At 55.0% G+C, this 27,555-nt stretch overlaps 1 protein-coding gene across 1 annotated transcript in view; it reads left to right on the forward strand.

Moving 5' to 3' along the window:
• Window positions 1–27,555, forward strand: part of TRAPPC14 (trafficking protein particle complex subunit 14) — an 81,157-nt gene that overhangs the window by 35,329 nt on the left and 18,273 nt on the right. The window contains exons 4-5 of the mRNA XM_085637536.1: window positions 6,722–6,808; window positions 6,932–7,052. Coding sequence (XP_085493662.1) covers window positions 6,722–6,808; window positions 6,932–7,052 — 208 coding nt within the window. The remainder of the gene's footprint in view (window positions 1–6,721; window positions 6,809–6,931; window positions 7,053–27,555) is intronic.

Raw genomic sequence — 27,555 nt, forward strand, 5'->3', positions numbered from 1 at the left:
CTGGCGTTGCTGGGGTACTCAAGGCCTCTTCCGGTGGCTCAGCGACGCTTGGTTGACATGGCGTTGCTTATTGCTATAAGAGTTGTCGCAATATGTTGGATGAGAGGGCCCCTCCCCACCATGAAACGGTGGGCTAGGGACATGCTGTACTGCAGCACACAGGCTGAGATATACAGTGAGTTGCTGCCGCTGAGGAGTCGCCCTAAGAATTTCTGGGGATTATACAGAACGTACCTCACCCCTGAAGCTCCGGCGCCAACTGATGGTGGTGACTCGCGGGGGGAGGTCATTGATGCGCGTGCTCTTGCTGAGTGCGCATCTGCTTCTGATACGTTCTCAGGGTGAAAGTGTGGTTGTGGGGTGCGGTATGGTGAATTGGAGGGGCCGATTGTCTGGGGAGCATGCGGGAGGGCCTACAGTTTGCCCCAGGGGGTCCGGGGAGCGGGAGTCCTATGAGAGTAGTGGCGCGGGGCAGTGAGGCGGACGGTCTGATAGTGGTGGAGTGCTGCGCCTGGCTGATGTGGGCTGCTGTGGCAGCGGACACACTTAGGCAAGGACGCCTGACCAGACAAGACGATGTGCGTGCGTGGGGTGGGAGGGAGGGTAGGGGGTTGGGGTTATGTTTGGAGTTCCTGAGAGTGTGGTTGGGTTCGCCGATACAGACTGACGGCCTACGACTGCCTGAGTCATATGCAGACTATTACGTAGGCTAGATGTAGCGTAGCTGCAGTACGCAGTCAGGCTCGTGGTCGCGCATTTGTCATGGGTTGGGTGTTCAAGACGCCGCCGGTCCTCCGGGATGTCGGCTGAATGGCTGTGTTATTACTCTTGAGGGGACCTGCCCGTTTGGCAACTCCTGGCTTTTGTATAGTTTGCGGTCGGCTACTGCCCTATGTTTCTCCTATATTGTCAATAAAGGGTTTTGAAACTTAAAAAAAAAAAAAAAAAAAAAATAACTTTCCCCAAATATTTAAAGCTGGTATTTGATACACTTGCATCATTCGGGCCCTTCAACGCCCCACCAGGAGCAAGAAGTCCTTTATAAATGCAAACCTTTTTCCCCTCTTCTATCCCTCCGCTATTCTCCTGATTCCAAAATAACTGACTAACCCATCCACCCCTCAAATTACTTCCATATTTCACTATACTAATTCAACACTAATCCTTCTTGGGTTCAGGAGTAGCATACTACTTGCCGAAAAAGCGCTTTGACGCCTTGTCAGGAGTAGTAAGCGCTATATAAATGAAATTATAATACAGTACAATTGGGAGACTTATTACTAATGTTATTACCCTGGTGCCAGGGGGCATTGCAGCTGTGGCTTTTGCGTATTGCCCTTCTTAGAGTCATTCCAAATCGACTAGGCCTCTTTTGCATGTGACTGCTAGCAATCCTGCAACGAGGTGACCACGGTTGGTAGCCCTTGCATAGAGGGGCCTCTAATGTAATCTTGTCTGATGTGTTCAGCTGTAATAATATCAGTAGCGCAGGATGATTTTCATTGAACATAAGTAGCTCTTGGTGAAAAGGCTGGAGACCCCTGTCCGGGCATCTGTAATCCATACCCAGTCAGCCAGAAATGATCATTGAGTTTCCGAGGTTTGCCCTCTGACCTGCAAGGTTTCCATCTCCCCTCACAATATTCAGTTCCTGCAGCAAACCCTGCTGACTGGCAAGAAAACATGACTGTCTCTTCACAGCATCCAACTGCACGAAAATGGAAAGATGTTGACGATGTTGTTCCCGAGTCCACTGCAAACCTTTTGGGATTGGGTGACGAGCAGCTTTTGTTGCTGAGTAGCATTGCTTACATAGGCTCTTGTGCTGGGATGCAGGAGGTTATGCATGCCAGTGAAGTGGCTCAGCGAGGTAAGCACGTGTCGCTAATGCCTCTGATATGCAGGTCCTAAATGTACATCTTGGCAACATCAGCTCAGCCATTTAGCCGTCTGTGGTCGATAAATTGAGAAGTCCTGAACTGAGTAACTGAAATTACATTATTTAGCGTTCTTAAAAAGGACAATCGACCAGTCTTTATCAGAGCATAGTTATAAAGAATATTTAAGTGTTCTAGCATGCTACGAGGGCAATAACTGTTGTTCAAGGCCTCCACTCAAAGTCCTATTACTCTAACCAGAGTCAGGGCATTTAACGGCTGTTAGAACATTTCACCCCCAGCCCTGGAATGTTAAACTTTAAAAGAGGAGACACAGAACGGCTAACATTGGAATGATAGAGCAGAAGGGCTGGACCGGCTATTATTGGCTCTGTGCCTCTTCGTTGTCTTCAGTGGAGTTTCTCAGCATTCCATTGTTCTGATATACATTTTTAAATTACGTTTTAAAACTACATGTCTTAGGAAAACAGCTGATGTGTTTTTCTGAAAACAATTTAAGCTAACAATCAATAGCAAATATTTACAGTATTAGATTTGAATAATAGTTGAATGCCTCCGGTATTGTGCTTATTTTAATGGAATAAAAGCCCAGGTCTTTAAAGTATCCGCATTTAATGTATCTCAACAGGAGAAACTAATAAAATATTAATTAAACCTAGTGTACATGCTCTGCAATTATTTCCGAACTAGTCACTCCGTCTGCATTAATACTAACACCGTGCATTGGCGACAGTAGGCAGCCCATCTGAATTTATTTGCTTTTTTAAACAAAAAAGCAGAACATCAGTGGTCCTACATAAAGAGAACCGCATCCCTCCTCCGAGATGCAGACAACCTATTGGTAGCAGACTTCTATTTCTCTTGCAAGCTTTGTGGGCAAGTAACCCAGAGGATATCCTTAACTGGAAGATGCCAACTTTTTCTTTACCAGGATTTTTGACATCACTAATGCTTCCAAGGACTCGTGGAATACATCACTTAGAAATGGAAACAAGCATTGGCATAGCCAATAGGTCTCGCTTTTGGGACCTTATAAGTATTTAGTTATCCAGAACAATATCCTTGGTGCAACAACATCAACTGTTGCATGGCTAAACACTTATAAGGTCCCAAAGGCGAGACCTATTGGCTACGTCAATGCTTGTTCTGTACATGTTTCAGAGCAGCTTTGCTACATGCCACACCCCAATTATTGCAACACCACCGCTTGGAGTCAGGCAGACTTTTAAAAAAGTGCATATTTGCATGCACTGCAACACACGTTTTACATTAGCTTCATATTTACAGGCTTTACAGGCTTTACTCCGCTCCCCCCAGCAGAGGGTAATGAAACAAAAGAGCAGACAAAATAATTAACACGCTCAAATAAAGTTGAAATTGTGGGGCTGCATTACGAAAGTATCTAAGAGCCGGGGAAGTAGTATAAAAGGAGCACTTTTTATGTACTCTTGCGCGCCTCCGAGAATCGACCCAAAACAGCCAAGTATTTGTAAAAGAGCGCGCTGTTCTTTCTGTTTGTACCAATTGTATGTGAATATTCACATTTTATTCCCATGTAATGTTTTGGGGTGAATTCACATAGATGGGTAAGTAAACAAGTACGACACAAGTACTACTTTAAATACTCCTAAATGCCTTTGTAAGTGAGCCCCTATGGCTCCTGAAAGTAGCAGAAACATCAGGATGAATCTCTGGCAGAAATTAGGAATTGACATGGAACTCGAGTGAGACCTTCCCACTTACACTATTCATTCCTTATTGTTGATGGAGGGGGCACCCCTACACTGCTGGGGCAAAGACTCCATTATTCTGCATAACTAGTCCTACTTCATAAAACTATTGCATTGGCACAAACCAATACATCTGCAAAAATGAAATCTATATGCATAATCAAAGTCAGTCTGCACAGGAGGAAAGGTTAATCCTCCGGGTGTTAAAAAACAGAGGCAGCTTGTGGGATTTGGTGGCGTTCAATCCATGCCGAGCAGCACTTGTCATTCTGGGCGATTAGGGATTTAGCCAGGTGTGCAGTGAGCAGTGCTTTAAATGTAACGTGAAAACCAAACTTCTTGTATCGCGTCCAGTGCAGGCTTGCACATTGCTTTTGCTGAATAAGAGAAAAAAAGGTGTGAAGGGTGATAACATGTCTTGTCAAAACATTGCCCCATGGATCCTCGGAGCTGCCTCTAGCTGTGCAGAATAGAATGGCTTTACTTCATGTTCTCTTTGACTCCTCTTGAGTCACCTCTCTGAAACAAGAAACCTGTGTCTTAACCAACGTGATGATAGTGATTTCAGTTATAGGATTAGATTCAGGACATAGTATGCTTTTTCACTAACCAAGAAGGTGCAGCCGACTATCTACCCTTTTGACAGATACTGACCTCTGGACTGTTCAGGCACTCTTATTGCCGACATTCAACATCCCCAGAAACAGCAACAAGTGCCACCGGATGTGAAACAGACTATCACCGGGTCACTGTATTCAAAGATGAATAATCTTCAACGCCGTCACTGTCGTATCTGAGGTCGAACTTACTGCTGAGAGTCGGCTCTAACAGAGTAACCAACTTGTGCAACGCCAACTCCAGTGTAACTTAAATATATATCATTTACCTTCTCCCTTTCTGGCTGCGGGTGGTGCTCTAAACGAGAAATCTTCACTCTATAAAACTCTAACTAATTAATTAATATTACCAAAATTGATGGATTATAACAGGTTGAGAATTAATGATGTTACTGATCAACACTACCAGTGGGAACAAATCCTAAACACTGAGTGGGTCACTATAGAGTTTTGGGGGAAGAGGTAGGACATATTTACCAGGAAATCAGTGGGCACTCCTCTGACAGTCACTTGCCCCTTCTCTTTCCTACCCAGGGCACATATACGATTTTGCGTTTATGAGTTTAAGAAAGCACATCTATGGGGCTATCCAGGTGCAGAATTCAGGATCTCTGTCATTCTGGTCAGGCACAACCATATTACGGTGGTCCAAATGTCTGACTAAAGTAATTAGTTTGATCGATCATATCCATTTTGTGGTTGATATATGTATTGTATCTAAAACCACTCAATAACACACACACGCCTTCTTGTGGTGTGCTTTTTCATTCGCCATCTTCCAGTACAAAATAGACGAATGTTCCTTCTGATCACCTCTCGAAGCCATGTAGCCATTGACCTATCAAGGAATTAATATTGGTGCCTTTTCCTTCCATGCTCCTAATGAAAGCAGAATGATGTACATACACCCTTTTCCAAATGTGAGTATATTATTAAACAATGGCTTGGAATTACATTGCACTCATTTAATTGTTTTTTAATAAATGTAGTGGATAGCACTGCCGCGGAGGATCAGCCCCTATCTAGCTCTGATCGCGAGTCAGAAATGGGGTTTTGGCTTCCGTGTCTTACAGCAATGTTATAACGCAAAGTATTTGAATGTTCCCCCATCCCTTATGTGATTTGGAAAATGAAGCAGTGGGATCAATGACAAATAATGAGGATAATCGTGCTAGAATTGTTTGTGCTTTTGAGGGGTGCTTGTGGCTTCTCTTCCATTATGACAGGCACCTTTTTAGTGAAACCTCGTTTCTATAAAAAGGACCAATGCACCCTGCTCACAGCATGTGCAGTGTCGCGATGCAATCAAATGGATACTCTTGTTTGAAGAAGGTTCCACTATATGAGGCATTTTGTCACCTTCCGCCCCCATTCTTGTAATATTAACGCATTTGTTTGCCCATGCTGGAGCTAGATCACCATTACATCAAAACTAAACAAGCATTGGCCGCGATATGTGGTGGGGGAGAGGGAGAAGCGGGAGTTGTGGGTGTGCGTGCAAAAAGGAAATAAAACAAGACGTGCGGCCGTTAACAGGAGTGCGTGCGCAAAAGTGAAACTGATCGCGGTACAGATGGCGCCTTGGATGGTGAAAGCTGGCGGCTACGCGCGTGTACGCGCACATGCATGCAAGCGCTAGGCCATCAAAAGCATGGGGTAGCACTTTCAAAACCCCTCTTACTAAATGTCTCGCCAGAGCAGCGCATGCGCTGGGTCAGGCGAGACCTAAAAACGGCATCTTTAAAAGCTAAACAAAACGGTATTGTAATGGACTGTTTTGTGCATCGTGCATATGAAATGTATTGCATATTGTTTGCAGTCTGAGACCACAGGTACAGGTTGTGGGGCATCACTGATGGAGCAAAAAACATCAGCAATGAACCGCTCTCTTCACATGTCAGTGCAGTTAACTTTAAAGTAACATTGGCCAGAAATTGATTTTCTTCCACAAATGACTCCCTGAATCTCTCCAAGAGGCGGTCAATATGAATTCCCTCTAGCCTCAAGTTCTAGCCCACTGAAGGCTTTAAAGAAACGAGGGATGGAAAACCTTTTAGGAACAAGTGACCATGTATGTAGCACACATGCTGATTTCCAGAAGCACTGACACAGTTCAAAATAATAAAAAGTAAAACTCAGTGTAAAGAGTGTGCCCAATTTGCAAGCAGGGCTTTTAATGGGACAAATTAGGGCTATCGTTTTTATAAAGATGATATGGAAGTTCATGGGGTAGAATATTTCAGGTCATCTATGGACCACCTGGCCATGGGAAGCGACAAGAGTGCAGTAGGAAGGATTATATAAAAAAGTAAGTTATGTCAATTCTGAGAAATAATGAATGGATTACCCAGTGCGACTGAAACCCTAATGTGGCCTGTCCATAGCTTCCTAAAGGGTCCTGGTTTGAAACTAAAGAGTGACCAGAAGCCTGGCCCTGGGGCACCACACTCAAATGAGTCCCTTTCTTTCTCTGCAGTGAGCACCCTGTTAACGGTGCTTCCTCCGCCTGCGCTGAAATGCCGCCAGATCACCGTCTCCGGAAAGTATCTCACAGCCTTAAAAGGTAAGTGTTGCAGTCCTTTTACCCCAGGTGAGTCCGGCGCTGCCCTGCCTGCAGACTGGTTCGTCTCCGGGCAGGCTGCCTGGTTTGGTTTTGGCCTCATGTTCTTGCCTGCTTTCCTTGCAGTGTTAAACAGTTCGAGCCAGGAAGAAATCTCTGTCTGGGACATTCGTATTTTGCCAAACTTCAATGCCAGTTACCTCCCCATGATGCCCGACGGCTCTGTGCTGCTAGTGGACAATGTCTGGTGAGTGTAAAGGGAGGTTGAAGGGAGAGTGGCCAGTATGGGCAGCAAGCGCCTTCTGATCCGTTGTATAGCTGGAGGCTCTACTTATGTGCCAGCACTCCCTGCAGCCCTGTGTGCTTGTATTCAGGTGCTGTCCCACAGTGTGTGTCAATGGGGTATTAAAGGGAGCTTCAATCATTTGTAAAGACTGTGGATTTCCCCTTTAAAGTAGTGCAGTGGTGGGTGTCTTGATTTTCTACTCACTTGCTTCCTGTTTCATAATCTCACAATTTGCCCCTTTTTATGTACTCCATTTTGTATCTTCTGATTTGTTCCTGGTAGTTCTCTTCCAGGGGATCCTCATCAATAGTCATAAGCATTAGAATATTCCCGCCCATGTGCGGGATCCAGGAAACAGTATATTATATGTGCCCCACATATATATATCCATACATATATACCTATATGTATACACAAGCAATTGCAGCCCCTAACACCCTAGAGCTGAACCATGCTGTAAGGAATTTCCACTACATATAAGAAAATAGCATTATAAACATGAGAAACAACATTATAACTTGTTTGGAAACTGTTTTAATGCTTAGAAAACAGCAGAAATTCTTAGAAAACACTGAAAGCATAGGAAGCTCCCAGGCTGCATTGCAAATACCCAGTCTAAAAAGACTGAAAAGCTAACTCATAGCTACATAGCAAAAACTGACACCGTGCCTTTAAGGCACACCTGACCCCCACCTTCCCATCATGCCTCAGGGGTGGCAGTTAGGTCAGTTGTTCTTTCCGGCTCCTTCTGGAAGGATCCTGGCAACAGAGCTCCACTTTTTTCTGAGTTTCTCAGAAAATATTATCTGTTTTTCAACTGTTTTTTCCCTTACTTCGACGTTTTTCATCTAAGTCAGTAAGAGGCTGCCTTTTTTAGGCATTTTTGGGCATTTTTTCCATCTTAAAATGCCCTCTCTTTTCGATTCTTGCCCTGCATGTGGCAAGAAAAAGGCCAGGACTGACTCTCATAGGGTCTGTATCCTGTGTCTACCGGAGGATCATGATACCAGCACATGTCCTCACTGCCAGGGCCTGTCCAAAAGAACTTTGAAGGACAGAGAGCGAAGTCGCGCTTATGGCCTGGCACAACCATCCAGAGGCCGATCTCCGGTGAGGAAGGGCTCCAAGAGGCATAAAGATTCATCTAGAAGCAAGTCCTCTCGTCCTTCCGCCTCAGCGTCGGGCTCGGCGCTGAGAAAAGATGTTCCGGTAGGTCGTGTTTCGAAAAAGAGGTTCTCGACAGCGGGCTCGCCGTCGAGAGCAGGTACGACGTCGACGTCGAAGTCCAGACCGCCATCGTCAACTCGGCGACGATCGGCGTCGAGATCCAGAGCCTCTCCGCCGTCGTCAACCCGGCGACGTTCGGCGTCGAGAGACACCACCCCTCCGCCGTCGTCAACCCGGCGGCGATCGGCGTCGAGGAGCAGGGAACCTCCGCCGTTGTCAACCAGGCGACGATCGGCGTCGAGGAGCAGAGAGCCTCCGCCGTCGCCAACCCAGCGGCGTTCGGCGTCGAGGAGCAGGGACCCTCCGCCGTCGACGACATCTCAACGTCGATCGGCGTCGAGGAGCATGGACCCTCCGCCGTCGTCAACCAGGCGACGACCGGCGTCGAGGAGTGTCACCCCTCCGTCGTCGAGGGCACCATCCCCTCCGTCGTCGAGGCTCCATCGGCGTTCGACGTCGAGGCAACAGGATCCTCCGCCGTCGTCATCCAAGCGACGTTCGGCGTCGAGGTTGGCATCCGTCTCGACGTCGAGAGTGGCAGCATCTCCGCCGGCGTCCCCGCGGCGTTCGGCGTCGAGGGAGAGAAGGCCTCCGTCGTCGGCTTCACATCGCCGCTCGACGTCGAGGCGGCAGGCTTCGCCCACTGAACATGGCCGCCGGTCCACATCGAGACGGCGTTCGACGTCGAGAGAGTCCCGGCGAGAAAAGAGACGACACCACGGATCGACGTCAAGACCGCGCTCGACGTCGAGACGGGCCTCGGACAGGTCGGTGGTCCTGGTGACAGAGTCGGCGTCTCGCCATTCCTCCTCCCACTCAGGGGCCTCTCCACGACCGGCAAATCCACGAGAACCTGCGGTTCAACCCCGTAGGTCTTCTCCTCAGACTCAGACCATTAATCTGTCGCCCAGATGGCTACTGCCAGCACATCATTGGCAGGACTCAGGGCCTACAAAGAGGATGCGGGAATACATCAGTCCAGTGCATGATTCTCCGCTGCAACGGCTGGTGGCGGCTGTGGACAGAGCTAGTCCCCCCAGGCCAGCACGTCAGAGGTCTCCGGACGACAGGCGACGCAGATCGCGCTCCCCCAGACGGGAGGAGCGTTCACCTGGTTCACGGGCTCGTGATCATCGCCGGAAGCGCAGAAGGACTCCATCATCGTCCTCTTCCTCGTCCTCCAGGTCCTCCATCAGAGACTATTCTCCCGCGCTCTCGGGCAGCCCAGTGTCCAGGGTCTCGCCCGTAGACGACATCAACACCTACCAGGAGGTGTTGCAGCGGGGAGCACAGAAGCTGGGGATTGAGATGTCAGTCCCCCAAGTCACCACCTCGGTGATTTTTGAAACACTTCACCAAAAGTCTGCCTCTCGCCCGCTGCTGCCTTTGGTCCCAGGAATCATGGAACCAGTCATGGACACTTTTCTCACCCCGGCGACTGTCAAAGCCGTTCCGGCTCGTATCCTGAAAAAATACAAGCCAGCTACCTCTGACCCCGTCTTTGTGAAGATAGACCCACCTGCGGACTCTGTCATAGTGGCAGCGGCAAGGAAGGGTCAGACGGCGTCGGCCTCCTCTTCCGTCCCTCCAGATAAGGAGAGCAGAACCCAGGACTCATGGGGACGCAGGGCCTGCTCTTCTGCGGCAGCGGCCCTCAAGATCTCCAGCGCGGCGGCGCTTCTGGGCAGGTACGACAGGGCCCTCTGGGACTCGATGGAGCGTTTCAAATCCAAGCTCCCCAAAGAGGACCAAAAGGACTTTGAGGAGATTGTTACGGAAGGGGCACTGGTGGCTAATCAGTCGATTAGCACAGCGGCGGATGGTGCGCTAATCTCAGCCCACTCTTACACACACGGCGTCTGCGCCAGGAGGTCGTCCTGGTTACGTCTGACAGGGCTCAAGCCAGACACACAGCAACGGATTTTAAACCTCCCGTTCTCTGGCAACTCCCTCTTCGGCACTCACACGGATGAGGAGATGGGGCGCATGAAAACGGAGCTGGACACCCTCAAAGCCGTGGGCTTGGAGAAGAAAAAGGAATTCAAGCGCCGTTTTCGACCCACCCAACGCAAGGGGCCTCAACAGAGGGTTCAAACCCCTCAGTGGTCTCAGAGCAAACCCCAAGGGAAAACCCAGTTTCGAGGCGGAAAGTCTGGCAGGGGCAGAGGTGGACACCAGCAACAGTCCTCCACTACCACAAGAGGAGGAAAGTCATGAGCTGTGGCTTCCTCTACGGCCGTTGCCCACTCCAGTGGGAGGAAGTGCATCACAACATCTAGCAGAGTGGGACAGCATCACAAAAGATCGCTGGGTGCTGAATATACTGCGTCATGGATATGCGCTACGTTTTCGAGCGCGTCCCAGAGACATCCCGCCAAAGAGGTCCCGTCCTCACCACCTCAACCTGCTCAAGCAGGAGGTGAGGTCCCTTCTGAAAAAGCAAGCCATAGAAAGGGTTCCTCCTTCGCAGGTCGGAAAAGGAGTGTACTCCCGGTACTTCCTGGTGCCCAAGAAAGATCAAGAGCACAAGTTTCGGCCGATTCTGGACCTTCGTCTCCTAAACAAAGTCATCGTCAAGGAGAAGTTCCGTATGTTGGCGCTTCACCAAATATGTCCACATCTACAAGTCGGAGATTGGATGTGTTCGGTGGCCCTCCAAGATGCGTACTTTCACATTCCAATAGCGAAACATCACCGCAGGTACCTACGGTTTGTGGTTGGAGGCAAGCACTACCAGTACAAAGTGCTCCCATTCGGACTCAAGTCGGCCCCGCGAGTCTTCACCAAATGTATGGCAGTGGTGGCGGCCTGCCTACACAAGCAGGGTCTCTTCGTCTACCCGTACCTGGACGACTGGTTACTGAAGGCTCCAACCCAACAGCAGGTGAAGAAAGACTTCCAAATCTGTCTGAGACAGTTGCACGCTCTCGGCCTTCACGTCAACATGGCGAAGTCCGTGCAGCAGCCCACTCAGTCCATCCACTACCTTGGCTCCGTTCTGGACACAAGCGTGGGAAGAGCGTATCCTTCGGAGGAGAGACTGTCTTCAATGAAGAGAAAATGCAGGCTTATGCAGCAGATGCGGAGGCCGTCAGTTCGGCAGGTAGCATCTCTGCTGGGTTCCATGGCGTCCTGCATTTTTCTAATTCCCCACGCCAGGCTGCGAATGAGACCTTTGCAGCAAGCTCTGGAGGACCAATGGGATCAGTCCACAGGCCGTTGGGGAGATCGAATCTCTCTCTCCCAGGTGGCGAAATCTTCCCTAGCATGGTGGACTCGTCAGAACAATCTGTTGGTGGGAGTCCCGTTTCACCAGCCACTTCCGGTGCAAACAGTGGTAACAGACGCGTCGCTACAAGGATGGGGGGCCCACATGGGGTGCCTCCAGATACAAGGTCAGTGGTCTGCAAAAGAACAGGGCTACCACATAAATATGCTAGAGCTTCGAGCAGTCCATCTTGCTCTAAAGGCGTTCCTCCCAGCAATCGAGACCGACTCAGTCCTGGTGCAGACCGACAACACCACGACCATGTTTTACCTGAACAAACAGGGCGGGACTCGGTCACGCCCCCTCTCCCTGGAGGCGCAGGCGATCTGGCACTGGCTGCTCGCCCGGAACCTCTCGGTGGTGGCAGTACACCTTCCAGGGGAGTTGAATATCAAGGCAGACGCACTCAGCAGGCACTTCGAAGATCAGCCCGACTGGGTGCTGCACGACGACGTGGTGGCGGACCTGTTCCGTTGGTGGGGTCGTCCAGACATCGATCTGTTTGCAGACGACGAAAAGTCAAAATGCCACGCCTTCGCGTCCAGATTCCACCGTCCAGGGACCAGGGGGAATGCTCTTTTGATGGACTGGTCAGGGACATTTGCCTACGCCTTTCCGCCCCTGCCTCTGATTCCGAAGGTGGTATCCAAGCTGCTCAGATCCGACATGAAGATGATCCTCATAGCTCCGGACTGGCCGCGCCAGTGGTGGTACCCGGACCTTCTTCATCTCTCAGTTCAACCTCACAGGCGGCTGCCTTGCAGGCCGGACTTGCTGTCCAAGATGGGCGGGAGGATTCTGCATCCCAACCTTCCCTCACTGAACTTAACAGCATGGCTCCTGAGGTCCTGCAATACGGACATTTAGGTCTACCACCTGACTGCATGCATATTCTCAAGGAAGCGAAGCGACCCTCCACAAGAGCGTCTTATGCGTTTAAGTGGAAGAGGTTCTTCATTTGGTGTAGGGAGCATCACCATGATCCTACAAAGGGGCAGGAGGACGTCATCCTTCCGTACCTCCTTCACTTAGCTAGATCAGGCTTGAAGTATGCATCCATCAGGGTCCATTTGTCTGCCATTACAGCTTACAGGAGGTCTCCCAGTCAACCTTCTTTTTTCCAGATGCAGGTGGTCAAGGACTTCTTGCAGGGGTTGAAAAAAGTTTACCCCCCTGTTTGAAACCCTTCGCCTCCGTGGGAGTTGAACTTAGTGTTATCCAAGTTGATGGGCCCACCTTTTGAGCCGATCCACAAAGCTTCTTTACAGCATCTGTCGTGGAAGGCCTCTTTTCTGGTAGCCATTACATCGGCACGCAGAGTAAGCGAAATCCAGGCTCTGTGTACTAAAGAACCGTACACAGTTTTTCACCAGCACAAAGTGGTCTTAAGGGCACATCCATCCTTTCTCCCTAAGGTAGTGTCTGATTTTCATATTAATCAGTCCATTTCTCTGCCATCCTTCTTCCCGAATCCAGCGACCCCGGCTGAGCGGTCGCTCCACTCCTTAGACCTCAAGAGGGTACTTAAATTCTACCTGGCAAGTACCAGAGGCATTAGGAAGACGGACCAGCTGTTTGTCAACTATGGCGCCATGAGAACAGGCTTCCCAGCGGCTAAACGATCCATTTCCAGATGGATTGTTTCCTGCATTACCCTAGCCTACCAGCTGGCGAAAAGGCCCTTACCTTTGGCCCCTAAGGCTCATTCTACTAGGGGGAAAGCGGCCACAGTAGCTTTCTTGCATGACGTTCCAATGGCAGAGATCTGCAAGGCGGCCACTTGGAAATCGGTCCATACCTTTACCAGGCACTACTGCCTCGAATCCGATTCCAGGGCGGATGCCCAAGTAGGCCAAGCCTCCTTGAGGAACCTGTTTGGGTAGCTGAGCTATCTGAGCATACTGTTCCTTCTCTGTTTATTTTCTTTCCTTTGCCCGCAGGGGGATGAGGTGAGGCTCGCTATTCTATTCTAATGCTTATGACTATTGATGAGGATCCCCTGGAAGAGAAGGATTAGTTACTTACCTGTAATCCTAGTTCTCTTCCAGGGGTATCCTCATCAAAGTCATAAGCAACCCTCCCGCCTCCCCGGGCAAAGGTGTAATAATTTTCAGAGGTTGTTATTTTTCTTTGTGCCATGACTTTTCAGTCTCCGCAAAGAACAACTGACCTAACTGCCACCCCTGAGGCATGATGGGAAGGTGGGGGTCAGGTGTGCCTTAAAGGCACGGTGTCAGTTTTTGCTATGTAGCTATGAGTTAGCTTTTCAGTCTTTTTAGACTGGGTATTTGCAATGCAGCCTGGGAGCTTCCTATGCTTTCAGTGTTTTCTAAGAATTTCTGCTGTTTTCTAAGCATTAAAACAGTTTCCAAACAAGTTATAATGTTGTTTCTCATGTTTATAATGCTATTTTCTTATATGTAGTGGAAATTCCTTACAGCATGGTTCAGCTCTAGGGTGTTAGGGGCTGCAATTGCTTGTGTATACATATAGGTATATATGTATGGATATATATATGTGGGGCACATATAATATACTGTTTCCGGGATCCCGCACATGGGCGGGAATATTCTAATGCTTATGACTTTGATGAGGATACCCCTGGAAGAGAACTAGGATTACAGGTAAGTAACTAATCCTTCTAACTGTTCCCATGTACTTCCCGCTGCTTTTCCAATACACGCCCCACATACACAGCTCTTGATGCACTCCCTAACACCCCTGGTAGTACAGTAGTGGGGTCCTCTCACAGCTCCTCCTATTCTTGTACTAACACCTTTCCCAGCTGTGCCCATACCCGCCAGTCGTGGCCTGCTGTACCCTTGCTTTTCTAACATGCTCTGCCAATGCATCTCTCACACCACGCAGCATCCTTTCCTGTTCCACAACGGACCGTCACCTGGAGCTCTGCCAATGCATCTCATACCGCGCAGCATCCTTTTCTATTCCACACCTGACAGTGAGAGAGCTTCTATGGGCAGCAAGCATTACTAATGTCATCTGCTCTTTCTAAGTGCTGTAAAAGTGGATATCAGTAGTGCACAAATTATTGTTACTCAAGTCACTACCTCGGAAAGTGAAGTTAGCTTTGCCAAGATTTGAGCCTGTGACCTCCATATCACAGGAGAAGCAGCTGCAAGGTTAAACTTAGTTGATACTCTGTGTAGTGCAAACTATGATTTAAATAAATTCATGCTTTTTGATTTATTTAAATGCTCTGTAACGTCACTTAGGCCAAGTTGGTGTTTGGAAGTAGAACAGATGTTAATAATGCAAAGTGTGGCTCAAGGAGCCCAACGTTTCTGGGGGCTGGCCCTGAAGGCCTGAGGTTTCTGGGGTCCCCGTGGTCTCCGGGTCCCGGCTGTGGGGGCCCGAGGTCTCCGGATCCCGGCTGTGGGTGCCCGAGGTCTCCGGGTCCCGGCTGTGGGGGCCCGAGGTCCCTGGGTCCCAGCTGTGGGTGTAGGAAGGTGGAATCTGACTGCATGGTTGCCCCCACTTTTTTCCTGGTGTTTTGCTGGTTTTCGACTTAGGCTGGGGTCCAGAATAGCAGGCTCCCAGCCAGACTATCTGCTTTCTCCCTAAAAGTGATGCTATGTACCTTAGGTACACTCCAGATTGGATTCTGGGGTACCCTTATAAGTCCCTAGTATATGGTGTACTATGTACCCAGGGCATAGGTACCCCAGAGGCCTACCAGGGGCTGCAGCATGCCACCCCTGGGAAGCCTTCCAAAATGACTCCACTGGTCTCCTACTGCAGCCTGGGCAAGGTGCTGTATGCACCCCTGTTAGAACTGGGGTCACCAATTCCGACACTGTAGCTTTCCACGATGTAGGAAGGCACCCGAAGGCAATGTGCACAGCAGTGGTGCAGCACACACTCACACTGACTCAAGAATGCACACGCAATAAATTGACACCACACCAGGGTGCTGTTCAATTCAAGACTCTTTAGTGCAGGTAGGTAACTCTTCTTATATACTTATGCAGCTAGAGTAAACATCTCTCAAACCTTCATGCACATAACAGTAATGCTCTCAGTAATTAGGGGCATCATAGGCAACAACATTTCTGTGATCAATTCAATAAGAATAGCTCTTAGTTATTCAGGGACATTCTAGGCAACATTTCCTGCAAACATGGTCATCAAGGTCACACTTCAAGAGAATGCATAAGACATCACCACATCTCAGTAACATTTCCTCTGCAGGTTCACTCTCTAAGTAGGACAGTCCCTATGTAGGGTAAACTCGGGTACAATTCCTATGCATGGGAATCATTTAGGTGACACTTCCTAGACTAGAGTGTCATATAAGCATCAGGCACCACTTCCTATGTAGGGGCACTCTAAACAGAACATAGAACAAGGGCTAATTCAGGATACAGAACGTTCATAACCAGAGCAGTCCTATGCCCAGTCCGGCTCAACAGCTCCTCAATAAAGGATTAGATGGGGCCTTCAGGCCCCGGTTGCAGTCCCCTGAGGGGAGGGGCGGTCACGGGGCTGCCACTCTGATTTTGCGAGGCTCCTCGGCACCCCCGCTATCCTCTGCTATCTCTGCCCTCCCCGAGGGGGGTTACCTTGGTGTTTCCGGCCTCAGTAGGCCCGCTCTGCTCTGCCCTGGCCTGGGGGGAGGTCGGGGGCTCCCGCTCTCCTTGGAGCCCCCTTGTCGGTGTTCAGATTCGGCTCCGGGCCTTCCGGGTCTCTCCTCGGCACAGGAGCCAGTGGGGTCGCGGCTGCCACTAGACACGGCCGGTGACGTCACCCCCGAGGGAACGCTCCGGGGCCTAGCGCGGCCTTCCCTACTACCGCGGCGGCCCTTCCAGGCTTCGGGGGCCGCAGCGGAGATCTTCAGCGGCACCTCCTTCCCCTCGGCACCCGGGCTGTAGCGGTGCTTGGGACACGCAGCGCGTCTGTCTTGCGGCGCCTGGGCCGCGGCGGTGAACTTGGGCACAGCGCTTCTCCTTGTCACAGCACTTGCAGGCGGATGCCCGGCCAGGGGCGGTGAGTCTCCCACGCCCGCGCTTCTCCTCTCTGTGGCGCAGGGGGGGGGAAACCCGGTGATCTGGGGCACAGGGTGCGGGCTGTTGCAGCGCCAGGTGGCACGTTCTGGTCCTGGGCCCACAGCGCTTCTCGGCACTAGCGCTTGAAAGTTATAACAGGCAGGGGGGCACAGCAGCAGTTGGGCCCGGTCCTGGCTGCAGCGGTGATTTTTTGCCAAAATAGCGCTCAGAGGCTACACAGCTCTTGGGGACAGTTGCAGGAACCTGGTAGCTTATCATTCAGCAGGCACAGCGCTCGTTACCTCGTGATCCCTGTCAGCAGCGCTCACAGCAGGCAGTCCACTTCCTTACAGCGCCTGGTTGGCACAGCGCTTATCTTGGGGGGAGTGGATGGCAGGTCTCAGTTGCAGGTTCTTGGGGGGAGAGTAGGGGTTGAGTTGGCATGCGCATGAAAGGGCAGGATGGTTCCCTGCAGCACACTGGAGTTGGTCCCCTGGGTTTCCCCATCACTGGGCAAGATCAGCAGGCTGGCAGAGTCCCTCATCTAACTTGGGTGCAGCAGGGCCTAAGCTCAGTCAGTCCCAGTAGTGTAGGTTCCTCCCCCAGGCCCAACCACCTATACTCCGGCAGAGGTTCCCCCAGGTCCAGTGGTGCCCCAACTAACTAGTCAGGTTTCCCTCCTTTCCTCTTATACCTCTAGGTCAGGTGACCCTCCTGTAAAGGCGGCAAAGCATAACTCCTCCCTGGGCTGGAAGGTTCCAGGAGCTTCTACATGTCTGTCTATGGGACAAAAAGGCAGGACGGCAAAGATACAGTATCAGGATGTCCCAGCCTGCTCCTAACTACTAGTGCGTGTATTCCATGGCCACTCCTCAGTAGCAGGGGCCTGTGGCAGCCGTGTTATTAGGAGAGAGCACCTGCACCTCAGCACTGTTTGGCAGTGGTAAGGCGCCCAGAGGCCTAGGTCCAACAAAAAGATGGTGGCAAAAATGAGGCGCAAAAGGGAAACAAATGCGGGGTAAGACCACCCTAGGGCTGACGGGTCTAACAACCCCTTACTGAGATATAGGTTCACTATATCTCTCCATATCACTGCACATGTAAACCTATCCGTCACCCTATGGCAGGCCTTAACAATCCTGAAGGCAGGGTGCTGGGTTTCATGTGCGAGGGAGGCCATACATGAGCAGAGCCCCCCTGCAGCTTTCGGAACCTTTATTCCGGGGTTGTTTGTGATGCAGCCAAACGATATACTCTTAAGTGCATTATAACCTTGCAGTAAATGCTAACTTTGGAATGGCTGCATGGAAACATGTCGTGTTTGGTGTCAAACACCTTGGAATCATACCCCCACACCAGTAACTGGTGTGGGAGTATGATCCCACCCTGCTAGAGGGAGAAACATGACAGCACCGGTACACCCGGTACCAGCTTAACAGACCCTGGCATGGCATCACAAAATGGATGCTGCCAGCCACAGACACGAGTCTGCCCTCCTGCTGCTGGACGAAACTCCGGCAGGGGAGGCCTGGACAATAGGTTTCCTGTCACAGGGAGGTGTCACCGCCTCCCAGACAGGCTTTAGTGTATTGGGGCTGGGTGGGTGCACTCCAAGAGTGCTTTGAAGTTCAGCACTGGGGGCACATTTGGGGTCCCTGTGCATAGTCCAGCTCAAACTGGTTGCAGGGGCTACCAGCCCCTGCTCTGGTGCGAAACTGGACAAAGGAAATGGGTGTAGCCACCCCTCTTTCCTGACCCTCCCATAGGTGTGTCCCTAGAGTTTGTCCCACCCCTTCCTTGGGTATAATGTAGGAACCCCTGACTACAGGATTTTAGATTTACCTGACGAAACTCTGATTCATAATCCTGGAACTTCGATGATCTACAAGGCGCTAGATGACTGAAGAAACTCCCTTGGAGGAAAGGAGTTACTCCTCTGCAAGGCAGGCACCAAAGACGCATCTGACCGGTTTGCATCTCCGAAGATCCCGCCGGACTCTGAAGAATTTTGCAACACAGGAGGTGGGTTTCCGTGGTCCTAGAGGTCGATCAGTGCCCACAGCAAGTCTGAGGCCCATATCCCTCTTGGCGACCGTGCAACCCAAACCCCTGGACACCGCGTCACTTTGCAGAAGCATCAGCTTTCCAACAACTCCTACAGCTGAGCTTTGGGTTACTTGTAGCCCTGACCCTGAACAGCATTTGCACCGAAGATTGCTCGCCTCCACTCCACGAGCGTTCCGTGAGCTGGCCCTTTGGGTTTTCTCTCGAGGTCCCTTCGCGATCCCTAGTCCGTCGACTTGTGGGTCCCTGTGAAGGCAACTTTACTTCTAATTGGGCTTACCTGGTTGCTCCAGACGTGCCCTGACTCTCCATCGCTTGGGGAGTCCCCAGGACCTTGCTGGTCCGCACCAAAGCATCTTTTTTCTTCCTGCGTGGGTTGCTGTTGCCAAGGCTTGTTGGGTCCAATCAGGGCACCGACACCGCAGCACTCGACATCCTTCGAGGGACAGCTCGAATCCAGGTCCTGGTCGTCGTCGACGCCTCCTGGTCCTTGTGGCTGCAGAGTCAAGCTTGACCTCTTCGTACCTGAAACACCCGACATCGGTGGGCATTTGTCTATCGTGCCCCTGGTCACTGGCAAGTGACCCAGACTCAGTCCCCTCTGCTTTCAGGTTCTTCTGATCTTCGATCCAGGCTTGGATCACACCGGACACTTTTCTTCTTCCCGGCAGCAGCACTTTGCAGCAGATCGCCATAGAAATCAACGACTATCCCCGACACCTATGCACCCGGCTTCCCTGGGTGAGGTAACTTGAGTACTTCAGTGCTGCCGTGGGTTCTGGCCCTAGAACCCCCCTAAGTCTAAAGGGGTTTGCTCAAAGTCCTCTCCTAAGTGTCCTTAAGTTCTAAAATTCCAACAGCAACTTTCCCATAGATTAGTACGGGGCTCGCGCCTGTGTTCTCACACTGCACGCGTCCCCCGTGGGTCTCCTGTGTCACTACCTTGGGTGGTTCCTCGGGGTCCCAGCGATTCTACGTGCTCTAGGCACTGTGTCTAGTCAATTTGTGGTTCTTATACCACTTTCTTTATATATGGTTTGGTCCGCCCCTAGGGCCCATTGTATATTGTGCTATTTACTGTCGTTTTAGAACTGTATTATTGTGTATCTTGGACTCTAATCTCATAAAGAGATTAGTAGTGAGTGTTTAGAAATAAATAGATATATTTTATATATACCTTGGGTGGATCTCCTTTCATTTAGTAATTCAAGAGGTTATAATCTGTTAAACCAAGCTGCTTTACACTCCTTCAAGACTTGGCCTGAAGGCTGCTCTCCATAGCTACCACTAGGATAGCTTTCAATAACGGTTGTCTTTAAACCTATCATCAATAAGGGTTGTTTGGACCGGTACAAGGTGCCCACTCTAACTAGTAGACCGCATATACCAGGCCAACTTCTCACATGGGTGCCAGAGGTCTGGGAGCCTGGCAGCTCTGGGGCCCGAGGTCTCTGGGGGCCTGGCAGCTCTGGGGCTTTGAGGTCTCTGGGGCCCTGAGGTCTCTGTGGGCCCGGCTGCTCTGGGGCTCTGAGGTCTCTGGGGGCCCGGTAGCTCTGTGGCCCTGAGGTCTCTGGGGGCCCGGCAGCTCTGGGGCCCTGAGGTCTCTGGGGGCCTGGCAGCTCTGTTGGCCTGGAATCTTCGGGCCAGAGGTCTGGGTCTTGGCTCTGGAGACCAGAAGTCTTGGTCTCTGATCTGAGGCCCCAGCGTCTCTGGGGCCTGAGGTCTGGGGGCCAGAAGGTTGGGTCTCGGTTCTAGGACCCCAGTGTCTCTGGGGCCTGGCAGCTCTGTTCCCCCAAGGTATCAGGGGGCCCAGCTGCTCTGGAGCCTGAGGGCTCTGGGGCCCCTGAGGTCTCTTGGGCCACAAGATCTCTCTAGTATTTCGGGGCCCCCATAGAATTCTGGGGCCCCAAGATCTTGCTGGTATTTTGGGGACACCAAGGTATCTGGAGGCCCACAGAGGTCTCTAGGGCCCCAAGTCTTTGGGATCCTGGCTCTGGACGCCAGAGGTCTAATTCCGGCTCTGGGTGCCATAGGTCTGAGTCTAATTCCGGCTCTGGGTCCCTGAGGTTTCTGGGGGCCCATCAGCTCTGGAGGCCCAAGGTCTCTGGGGGCCCATCAGCTCTGGCGCCCCAAGGTCTCAGGGGGGCCTGGCAGCTCTGGCGCCCTGAGGTCTCTGGGGCCCGAGGTCATTGGGGCCCAGCAGCTCCAGGGCCTTGGGTCTCTGGGGGCCCAGCAGTTCTAGGGTCCATGGTCTTGGGGGGAGGGGGGGGGGGCTGGCAGCTCCTGGGGCCTGAGGTTTCTGGGGGCCCCATGGTCTGGGTGCCCGAAGTCGGAGAACCTGCTCTGTGTGCCAGAGGTCTGCGTCCCCGAGGTCTCTCGGTTCCCAAGTTCTCTGGGGCTCCAAGGTATATGGGGGCCCAGCTCTGGGTGCCTGAGGTCTCTGGGTGCCGACTCTGGGGGGCCTGGCAGCTCACGGGGCCCTGCAACTCCAGGGCACAAGGTCTCTGGGGCCCAATAGCTCTCTGGTCCCCAGGTGTCTGGTCCCCAGGTCTCTGGGGGGTCCGAGGTCTCTGGGTTCTGGCTCAGTGGCCCGAGGTCTCTGGGGGCCCGGCTCTGGGTGCCAGAGGACTGAGTCCCACCTCGGGGGCCCAAGGTCTCCAGGTTCCAGAGGTCTGAATTCCGGCCCAAGGTCTCTGGGGCCCGAGGTCTCTGGGTCCTGGCTCTGAGGGCCTGAGGTCTCTGGGGCCCAGCTCTCTGGGGCCCCATGGTCACTGGGCCCCCCTGAAGTCACTGGCCCCCCCTGAAGTCACTGGCCCCCCCTGAAGTCACTGGCCCCCCCTGAAGTCACTGGCCCCCCCTGAAGTCACTGGCCCCCCCTGAAGTCACTGGCCCCCCCTGAAGTCACTGGCCCCCCCTGAAGTCACTGGCCCCCCCTGAAGTCACTGGCCCCCCCTGAAGTCTCTGGGCCCCCCTGAAGTCTCTGGGCCCCCCTGAAGTCTCTGGGCCCCCCTGAAGTCTCTGGGCCCCCCTGAAGTCTCTGGGCCCCCCCTGAAGTCTCTGGGCCCCCCCTGAAGTCTCTGGGCCCCCCCTGAAGTCTCTGGGCCCCCCCTGAAGTCTCTGGGCCCCCCTGAAGTCTCTGGGCCCCCCTGAAGTCTCTGGGCCCCCCTGAAGTCTCTGGGCCCCCCTGAAGTCTCTGGGCCCCCCTGAAGTCTCTGGGCCCCCCTGAAGTCTCTGGGCCCCCCTGAAGTCTCTGGGCCCCCCTGAAGTCTCTGGGCCCCCCTGAAGTCTCTAGGGCCCCCTGAGCTCTCTGGGGCCACGGCTCTGGATGCCCAATTTCTCTGGGTCCCTTAGGTCTCTGGGGCCCGGCTTTTGAAGGCCCAAGGTCTCTGGGGGCCTGGCTTTTGGAGGCCTGAGGTCTCTTGGGTCCTGGCTCTGGGTGCCAAGAGGTCTGGGTCCCAGTCTCTGGGAGACCTGGGGACCTGGCAGTTCTGGGGCCTTGATGTCTCTGAGGACTCCGGGGCTTCAAAGTATCCTGGCAGCTCCAGCCTCTTAGGTCTCTGAGGGCCCGGAAGGCCCTGGGGGTCCCTGAGGTCTCTGGGTGCCTGGCAGCCCTGGGGGCCCTGCAGCTCTGGGGGCCCATGAGGTCTCTGGGGCCACGGCTCTGGATGCCCAATTTCTCTGGGTCCCTTAGGTCTCTGGGGCCTGGCTTTTGAAGGCCCAAGGTCTCTGGGGGCCTGGCTTTTGGAGGCCTGAGGTCTCTTGGGTCCTGGCTCTGGGTGCCAAGAGGTCTGGGTCCCAGTCTCTGGGAGACCTGGGGACCTGGCAGTTCTGGGGCCTTGATGTCTCTGAGGACTCCAGGGCTTCAAAGTATCCTGGCAGCTCCAGCCTCTTAGGTCTCTGAGGGCCCGGAAGGCCCTGGGGGTCCCTGAGGTCTCTGGGTGCCTGGCAGCCCTGGGGGCCCTGCAGCTCTGGGGGCCCATGAGGTCTCTGGGAGCCCGGCAGTTCTGGGTGCCAAGGGTCTAGGTAGCTCTGGAACCCTGAGGTCCCTGGGACCCGAGGTCTCTGGGAGCTTGGCAGCTCTGGGCCCGCAAGGTCTCTGGGGTCCCAGCTCTGGGCACCAGATGTCTTGAGTTCCGGCTCTGGGTCCCTGAAGTCTCTGGGGGGCCCCTGAAGTCTCTGGGGGTGCCCCTCAAGTCTCTGTGGGGCCCCTGAAGTTTCTGGGGGCCCATGTGGTTTATGGGGCCCAAGGTCACTGGTGGCCCAGCTCGGGGTGCCAGAGGTCTCGTTCCAGGCAGCTCTGGGGCCTGGAGGTCTCTTGGGGGACCGGCAGCTCTGAGTGCCAAGGGTCTAGGCAGCTCTGGGCCCCGAGGTCTCTGGGGGCCTGGTATCATTGGGGCCCCAGGTCTCTGGGGCTCCCCCCGAGTTCTCTAGGGGCCAGAGGTCTGGGTCTCTGCTCTGGGGGCCAGAGGTCTGGGTCTCTGCTCTGGGGGCCAGAGGTCTGGGTCTCTGCTCTGGGGGCCAGAGGTCTGGGTCTCTGCTCTGGGGGCCAGAGGTCTGGGTCTCTGCTCTGGGGGCCAGAGGTCTGGGTCTCTGCTCTGGTGCCAGAGGTCTGGGTCTCTGCTCTGGGGGCCAGAGGTCTGGGTCTCGGCTCTGGGGGCCAGAGGTCTGGGTCTCGGCTCTGGGGGCCAAAGGTCTGAGTCTCGGCTCTGGGGGCCAGAGGTCTGGGTCTCGGCTCTGGGGGCCAGAGGTCTGGGTCTCGGCTCTGGGGGCCAGAGGTCTGGGTCTCTGCTCTGGGGGCCAGAGGTCTGGGTCTCTGCTCTGGGGGCCAGAGGTCTGGGTCTCTGCTCTGGGGGCCAGAGGTATGGGTCTCTGCTCTAGGGGCCAGAGGTCTGGGGCCTCTGCTCTGGGGGCCTGAGGTCTGGGGCCTCTGCTCTGGGGGCCTGAGGTCTGGGGCCTCTGCTCTGGGGGCCTGAGGTTATGGGCCTCTGCTCTGGGGGCCAGAGGTCTGGGGCCTCTGCTCTGGGGGCCAGAGGTCTGGGGCCTCTGCTCTGGGGGCCAGAGGTCTGGGGCCCGGCTCTGGGACCTAAGGTGTCTTGGGGCCTGGCAGCTCTGGACCCCCAGATATCTGGGGCCAGGCAGCTCAGCGGCCTGAGGGCCCGGCAGCTCTGGGGTCCCCAGGTCTGTGGGGGCCCCAGGTCTCTTTGGGGTGGCTCTGGGGGCCCATGTGGTCTCTGGGGCCCAAGGTCACTGGTGGCCCAGCTCTGGGTGCCAGAGGTCTGGTTCCAGGCAGCTCTGGGCCCTGAGGTCTCTGGGGGGCCCGGCAGCTCCGGGCTCTGAGGTCTCTGGGGGGCCCGACAGCTCTGGGGCCCAGCAGCTCTGGGTGCCAAGGGTCTAGGCAGCTCTGGGCCCCCGAGGTCTCTGGGGGTGTGGTATCATTGGGACCCCAGGTCTCTGTGGGCCCCCCCGAGTTCTCTAGGGGCCAGAGGTCTGGGTCTCTGCTCTGGGGGCCAGAGGTCTGGGTCTCTGCTCTGGGGGCCAGAGGTCTGGGTCTCTGCTCTGGGGGCCAGAGGTCTGGGTCCCGGCTTTGGGGGCCAGAGGGCTGGGGGCCAGCTCTGGGGGCCTGAGGTCACTGGGTGCCGATTCCAGGGGCCCGGCAGGTATCTGGGTGACCGGAGGTGTCTGGGGGCCTGGCAGCTCTGGGGTCTTGAAGTCTCTGAGGACTACGGGGCCCCAAGGTATCCTGGCAGCTCCAGGGCCCCTAGGTCTCTGGGTTCCCTAGGTCTCTGGGGGCCCAATGGCCTCTGGGGGGCTGACAGCTCCAGGGTCCCCAGATTTCTGGGGGCCCGAGGTTTATGAGGGCCCAGCAGCTCTGGGGTGCCAAGATCTTTCTGGGCCCGGTAGCTCTGGTCCCTTGAGGTATCTGGAGGTCTCTGTGGTCCCGGCTCTGGGCACCAGATGTCTTGAGTTCTGGCTGTGGGCCCCTGAAGTCTCTAGGGGGGCCCTGAAGTCTCTGGGGGGCCCCTGAAGTTTCTGGGGGCCCGGCAGCTCTGGGGGCCCATGTGTTCTCTGGGGCCCGAGGTCACTGGTGGCCCAGCTCTGGGTGCCAGAGGTCTGGTTCCAGGCAGCTCTGGGACCCTGTGGTCTCTGGGGGGCCCGGCAGCTCTGGGGCCCAGCAGCTCTGGGTGCCAAGGGTCTAGAAAGCTCTGGACCCCCGAGGTCTCTGGGGGCCTGGTATCATTGGGGCCCCAGGTCTCCGGGGGCCCCCCCGAGTTCTCTAGGGGCCCCCAGAGTTCTCTAGGGGCCCCCAGAGTTCTCTAGGGGCCAGAGGTCTGGGTCTCTGCTCTGGGGGCCAGACGTCTGGGTCTCGGCTCTGGGGGCCAGACGTCTGGGTCTCGGCTCTGGGGGCCAGAGGTCCGGGTCTCGGCTCTGGGGGCCAGACGTCTGGGTCTCGGCTCTGGGGGCCAGAGGTCCGGGTCTCGGCTCTGGGGGCCAGAGGTCCGGGTCTCGGCTCTGGGGGCCAGAGGTCCGGGTCTCGGCTCTGGGGGCCAGAGGTCCGGGTCTCGGTTCTGGGGGCCAGAGGTCCGGGTCTCGGCTCTGGGGGCCAGAGGTCCGGGTCTCGACTCTGGGGGCCAGAGGTCCGGGTCTCGACTCTGGGGGCCAGAGGTCCGGGTCTCGACTCTGGGGGCCAGAGGTCCGGGTCTCGGCTCTGGGGGCCAGAGGTCCGGGTCTCGGCTCTGGGGGCCAGAGGTCCGGGTCTCGGCTCTGGGGGCCAGAGGTCCGGGTCTCGGCTCTGGGGGCCAGAGGTCCGGGTCTCGGCTCTGGGGGCCAGAGGTCCGGGTCTCGGCTCTGGGGGCCAGAGGTCCGGGTCTCGGCTCTGGGGGCCAGAGGTCCGGGTCTCGGCTCTGGGGGCCAGAGGTCCGGGTCTCGGCTCTGGGGGCCAGAGGTCCGGGTCTCGGCTCTGGGGGCCAGAGGTCCGGGTCTCTGCTCTGGGGGCCAGAGGTCCGGATCTCTGCTCTGGGGGCCAGAGGTCTGGATCTCTGCTCTGGGGGCCAGAGGTCTGGATCTCTGCTCTGGGGGCCAGAGGTCTGGGGCCCGGCAGCTCTGGGATCCCCAGGTCTCTTTGGGGTGGCTCTGGGGGCCCTTGTGGTCTCTGGGGCCCAAGGTCACTGGTGGCCCAGCTATGGGTGCCAGAGGTCTGGTTCCAGGCAGCTAAGGGGCACTGAGGTGTCTGGGGGGCCCGGCAGCTCTGGGGCCCAGCAGCTCTGAGTGCCAAGGGTCTAGGCAGCTCTGGGCCCCCGAGGTCTCTGGGGGCCTGGTATCATTGGGGCCCCAGGTCTCTGGGGCCCCCCCCAAGTTCTCTAGGGGCCCGACGTCTGGGTCTCTGCTCTGGGGGCCCGAGGTCTGGGTCTCTGCTCTGAGGGCCCGAGGTCTGGGTCTCTGCTCTGGGGGCCAGAGGTCTGGGTCTCTGCTCTGGGGGTCAGAGGTCTGGGTCCTGGCTTTGGGGGCCAGAGGTCTGGTCCCCGGCTCTGGGGCCTAAGGTGTCTTGGGGCCCGGCAGCTCTGGATCCCCAGATCTCTGGGGCCCGGTAGCTCAGCGGCCCGAGGTCCCTGAGGGCCCGGCAGCTCTGGTGTCCCCGGGTCTCTGGGGGCCCCAGGTCTCTGGGGGCGCGACGTCTCTTTGGGTTGGCTCTGGGGGCAGTTCTGGGGCCCGAGGTCTGTGGGGGCCCAGCAGCTCTGGGGTCCCAAGATCTCTCTGGTATTTGGGGCCCCCATGGTTCTGGGGGCCCCTGAGGTCTCTGGGTCCGACGTCTCTGTGGTCCCGGCTCTGGTGCCAGAGGTCTGAGTTCTGGCTCTCGGTGCCATAGGTCTGAGTACCGGATCTGGGTGCCAGAGGTCTGGGTTCCTGGGGTTTCTGAGTCCCTGAGGTTTCTCGGGGCCCGGCAGCTCTGGAGGTCCAAGGTCTCCTGGGGCCTGACAGCTCTGGAGCCCCGAGGTCTCAGGAGAGCCTGGCAGCACTGGCTCCCGAGGTCTCTGAGCGCCTTAGGTCTCGGGGGCCCTGCGTCTCTGGGGCCCAATAGTCTGGGTACCCGAAGTCTGACTCCCTGCTCTGGGTCCCCAAAGTCTCTGGGTCCCAGCTCTGGGGCCCCAGGTCTCTGGGTCCCCAAGTTCTCTGGGTCTTCAAGGTCTCTGAGGGTCCGGCTCTGTGTGCCTGAGGCCTGGGTCCCAATTCTGGGAGCCCAAGGTCTCTGGGTGCTGGCTCTTTGGGCCCGAGGTCTTTGGGTGCGTGGCAGTTCTGGGGCACCAAGGTCTCTGGGGACCTGGCAGCTCCTGGGCCTGAGGTATTGGGGCCAGGAGATCCAGGGCCCAAGGTCTCAGGGGGCCCGACTCTGGGTGCCAGAGGTCTGAGTCCCGGCTCTGGGGGTCCAAGGTCTCTGCAGCTCCATTGTCTCATTGGGGGGTCTGAGGTCTCTGGGGCCCAAGGTCTCTGGGTTCCAGAGATCTGAATCCCGGCTCAAGGGGCCAGAGTTCTCTGGGGCACATCTCTGGGGGCCCGAGGTCTCTGGGTCGTGGGTCTGAGGTCTTTGGGCCCCCGAGATCTCTGGCACCCAGAGCCGGTCACCCAGAGACCTTGGGGCCCCAGAGATCTCTGGCGTCCCGGCTCTGGGTCCCAGAGGTCTGGGTCCCAGCTCTGGGTGCCAGAGGTCTGGGTCCCAGCTCTGAGAGCCCCCTAGTCTCTAGGTGGTGGGCCTGAGGTATCTAGAGCCTGAGGTCTCTGGGTGCCTGGTGTCTCTGGGGCCCGGCATGTCTCTGGGGGGGCCCAAGGTCTTTGGGGCCAAGCGCATAGGGGCCCCATGATCTCTGGGGGTCTGAGCTCTCTGGGTCCCATGAACTCTGGAGCCCGA

Source organism: Triturus cristatus, chromosome 12 (genome assembly GCF_964204655.1).
Source record: "Triturus cristatus chromosome 12, aTriCri1.1, whole genome shotgun sequence".
Taxonomy (NCBI): domain Eukaryota; kingdom Metazoa; phylum Chordata; class Amphibia; order Caudata; family Salamandridae; genus Triturus; species Triturus cristatus.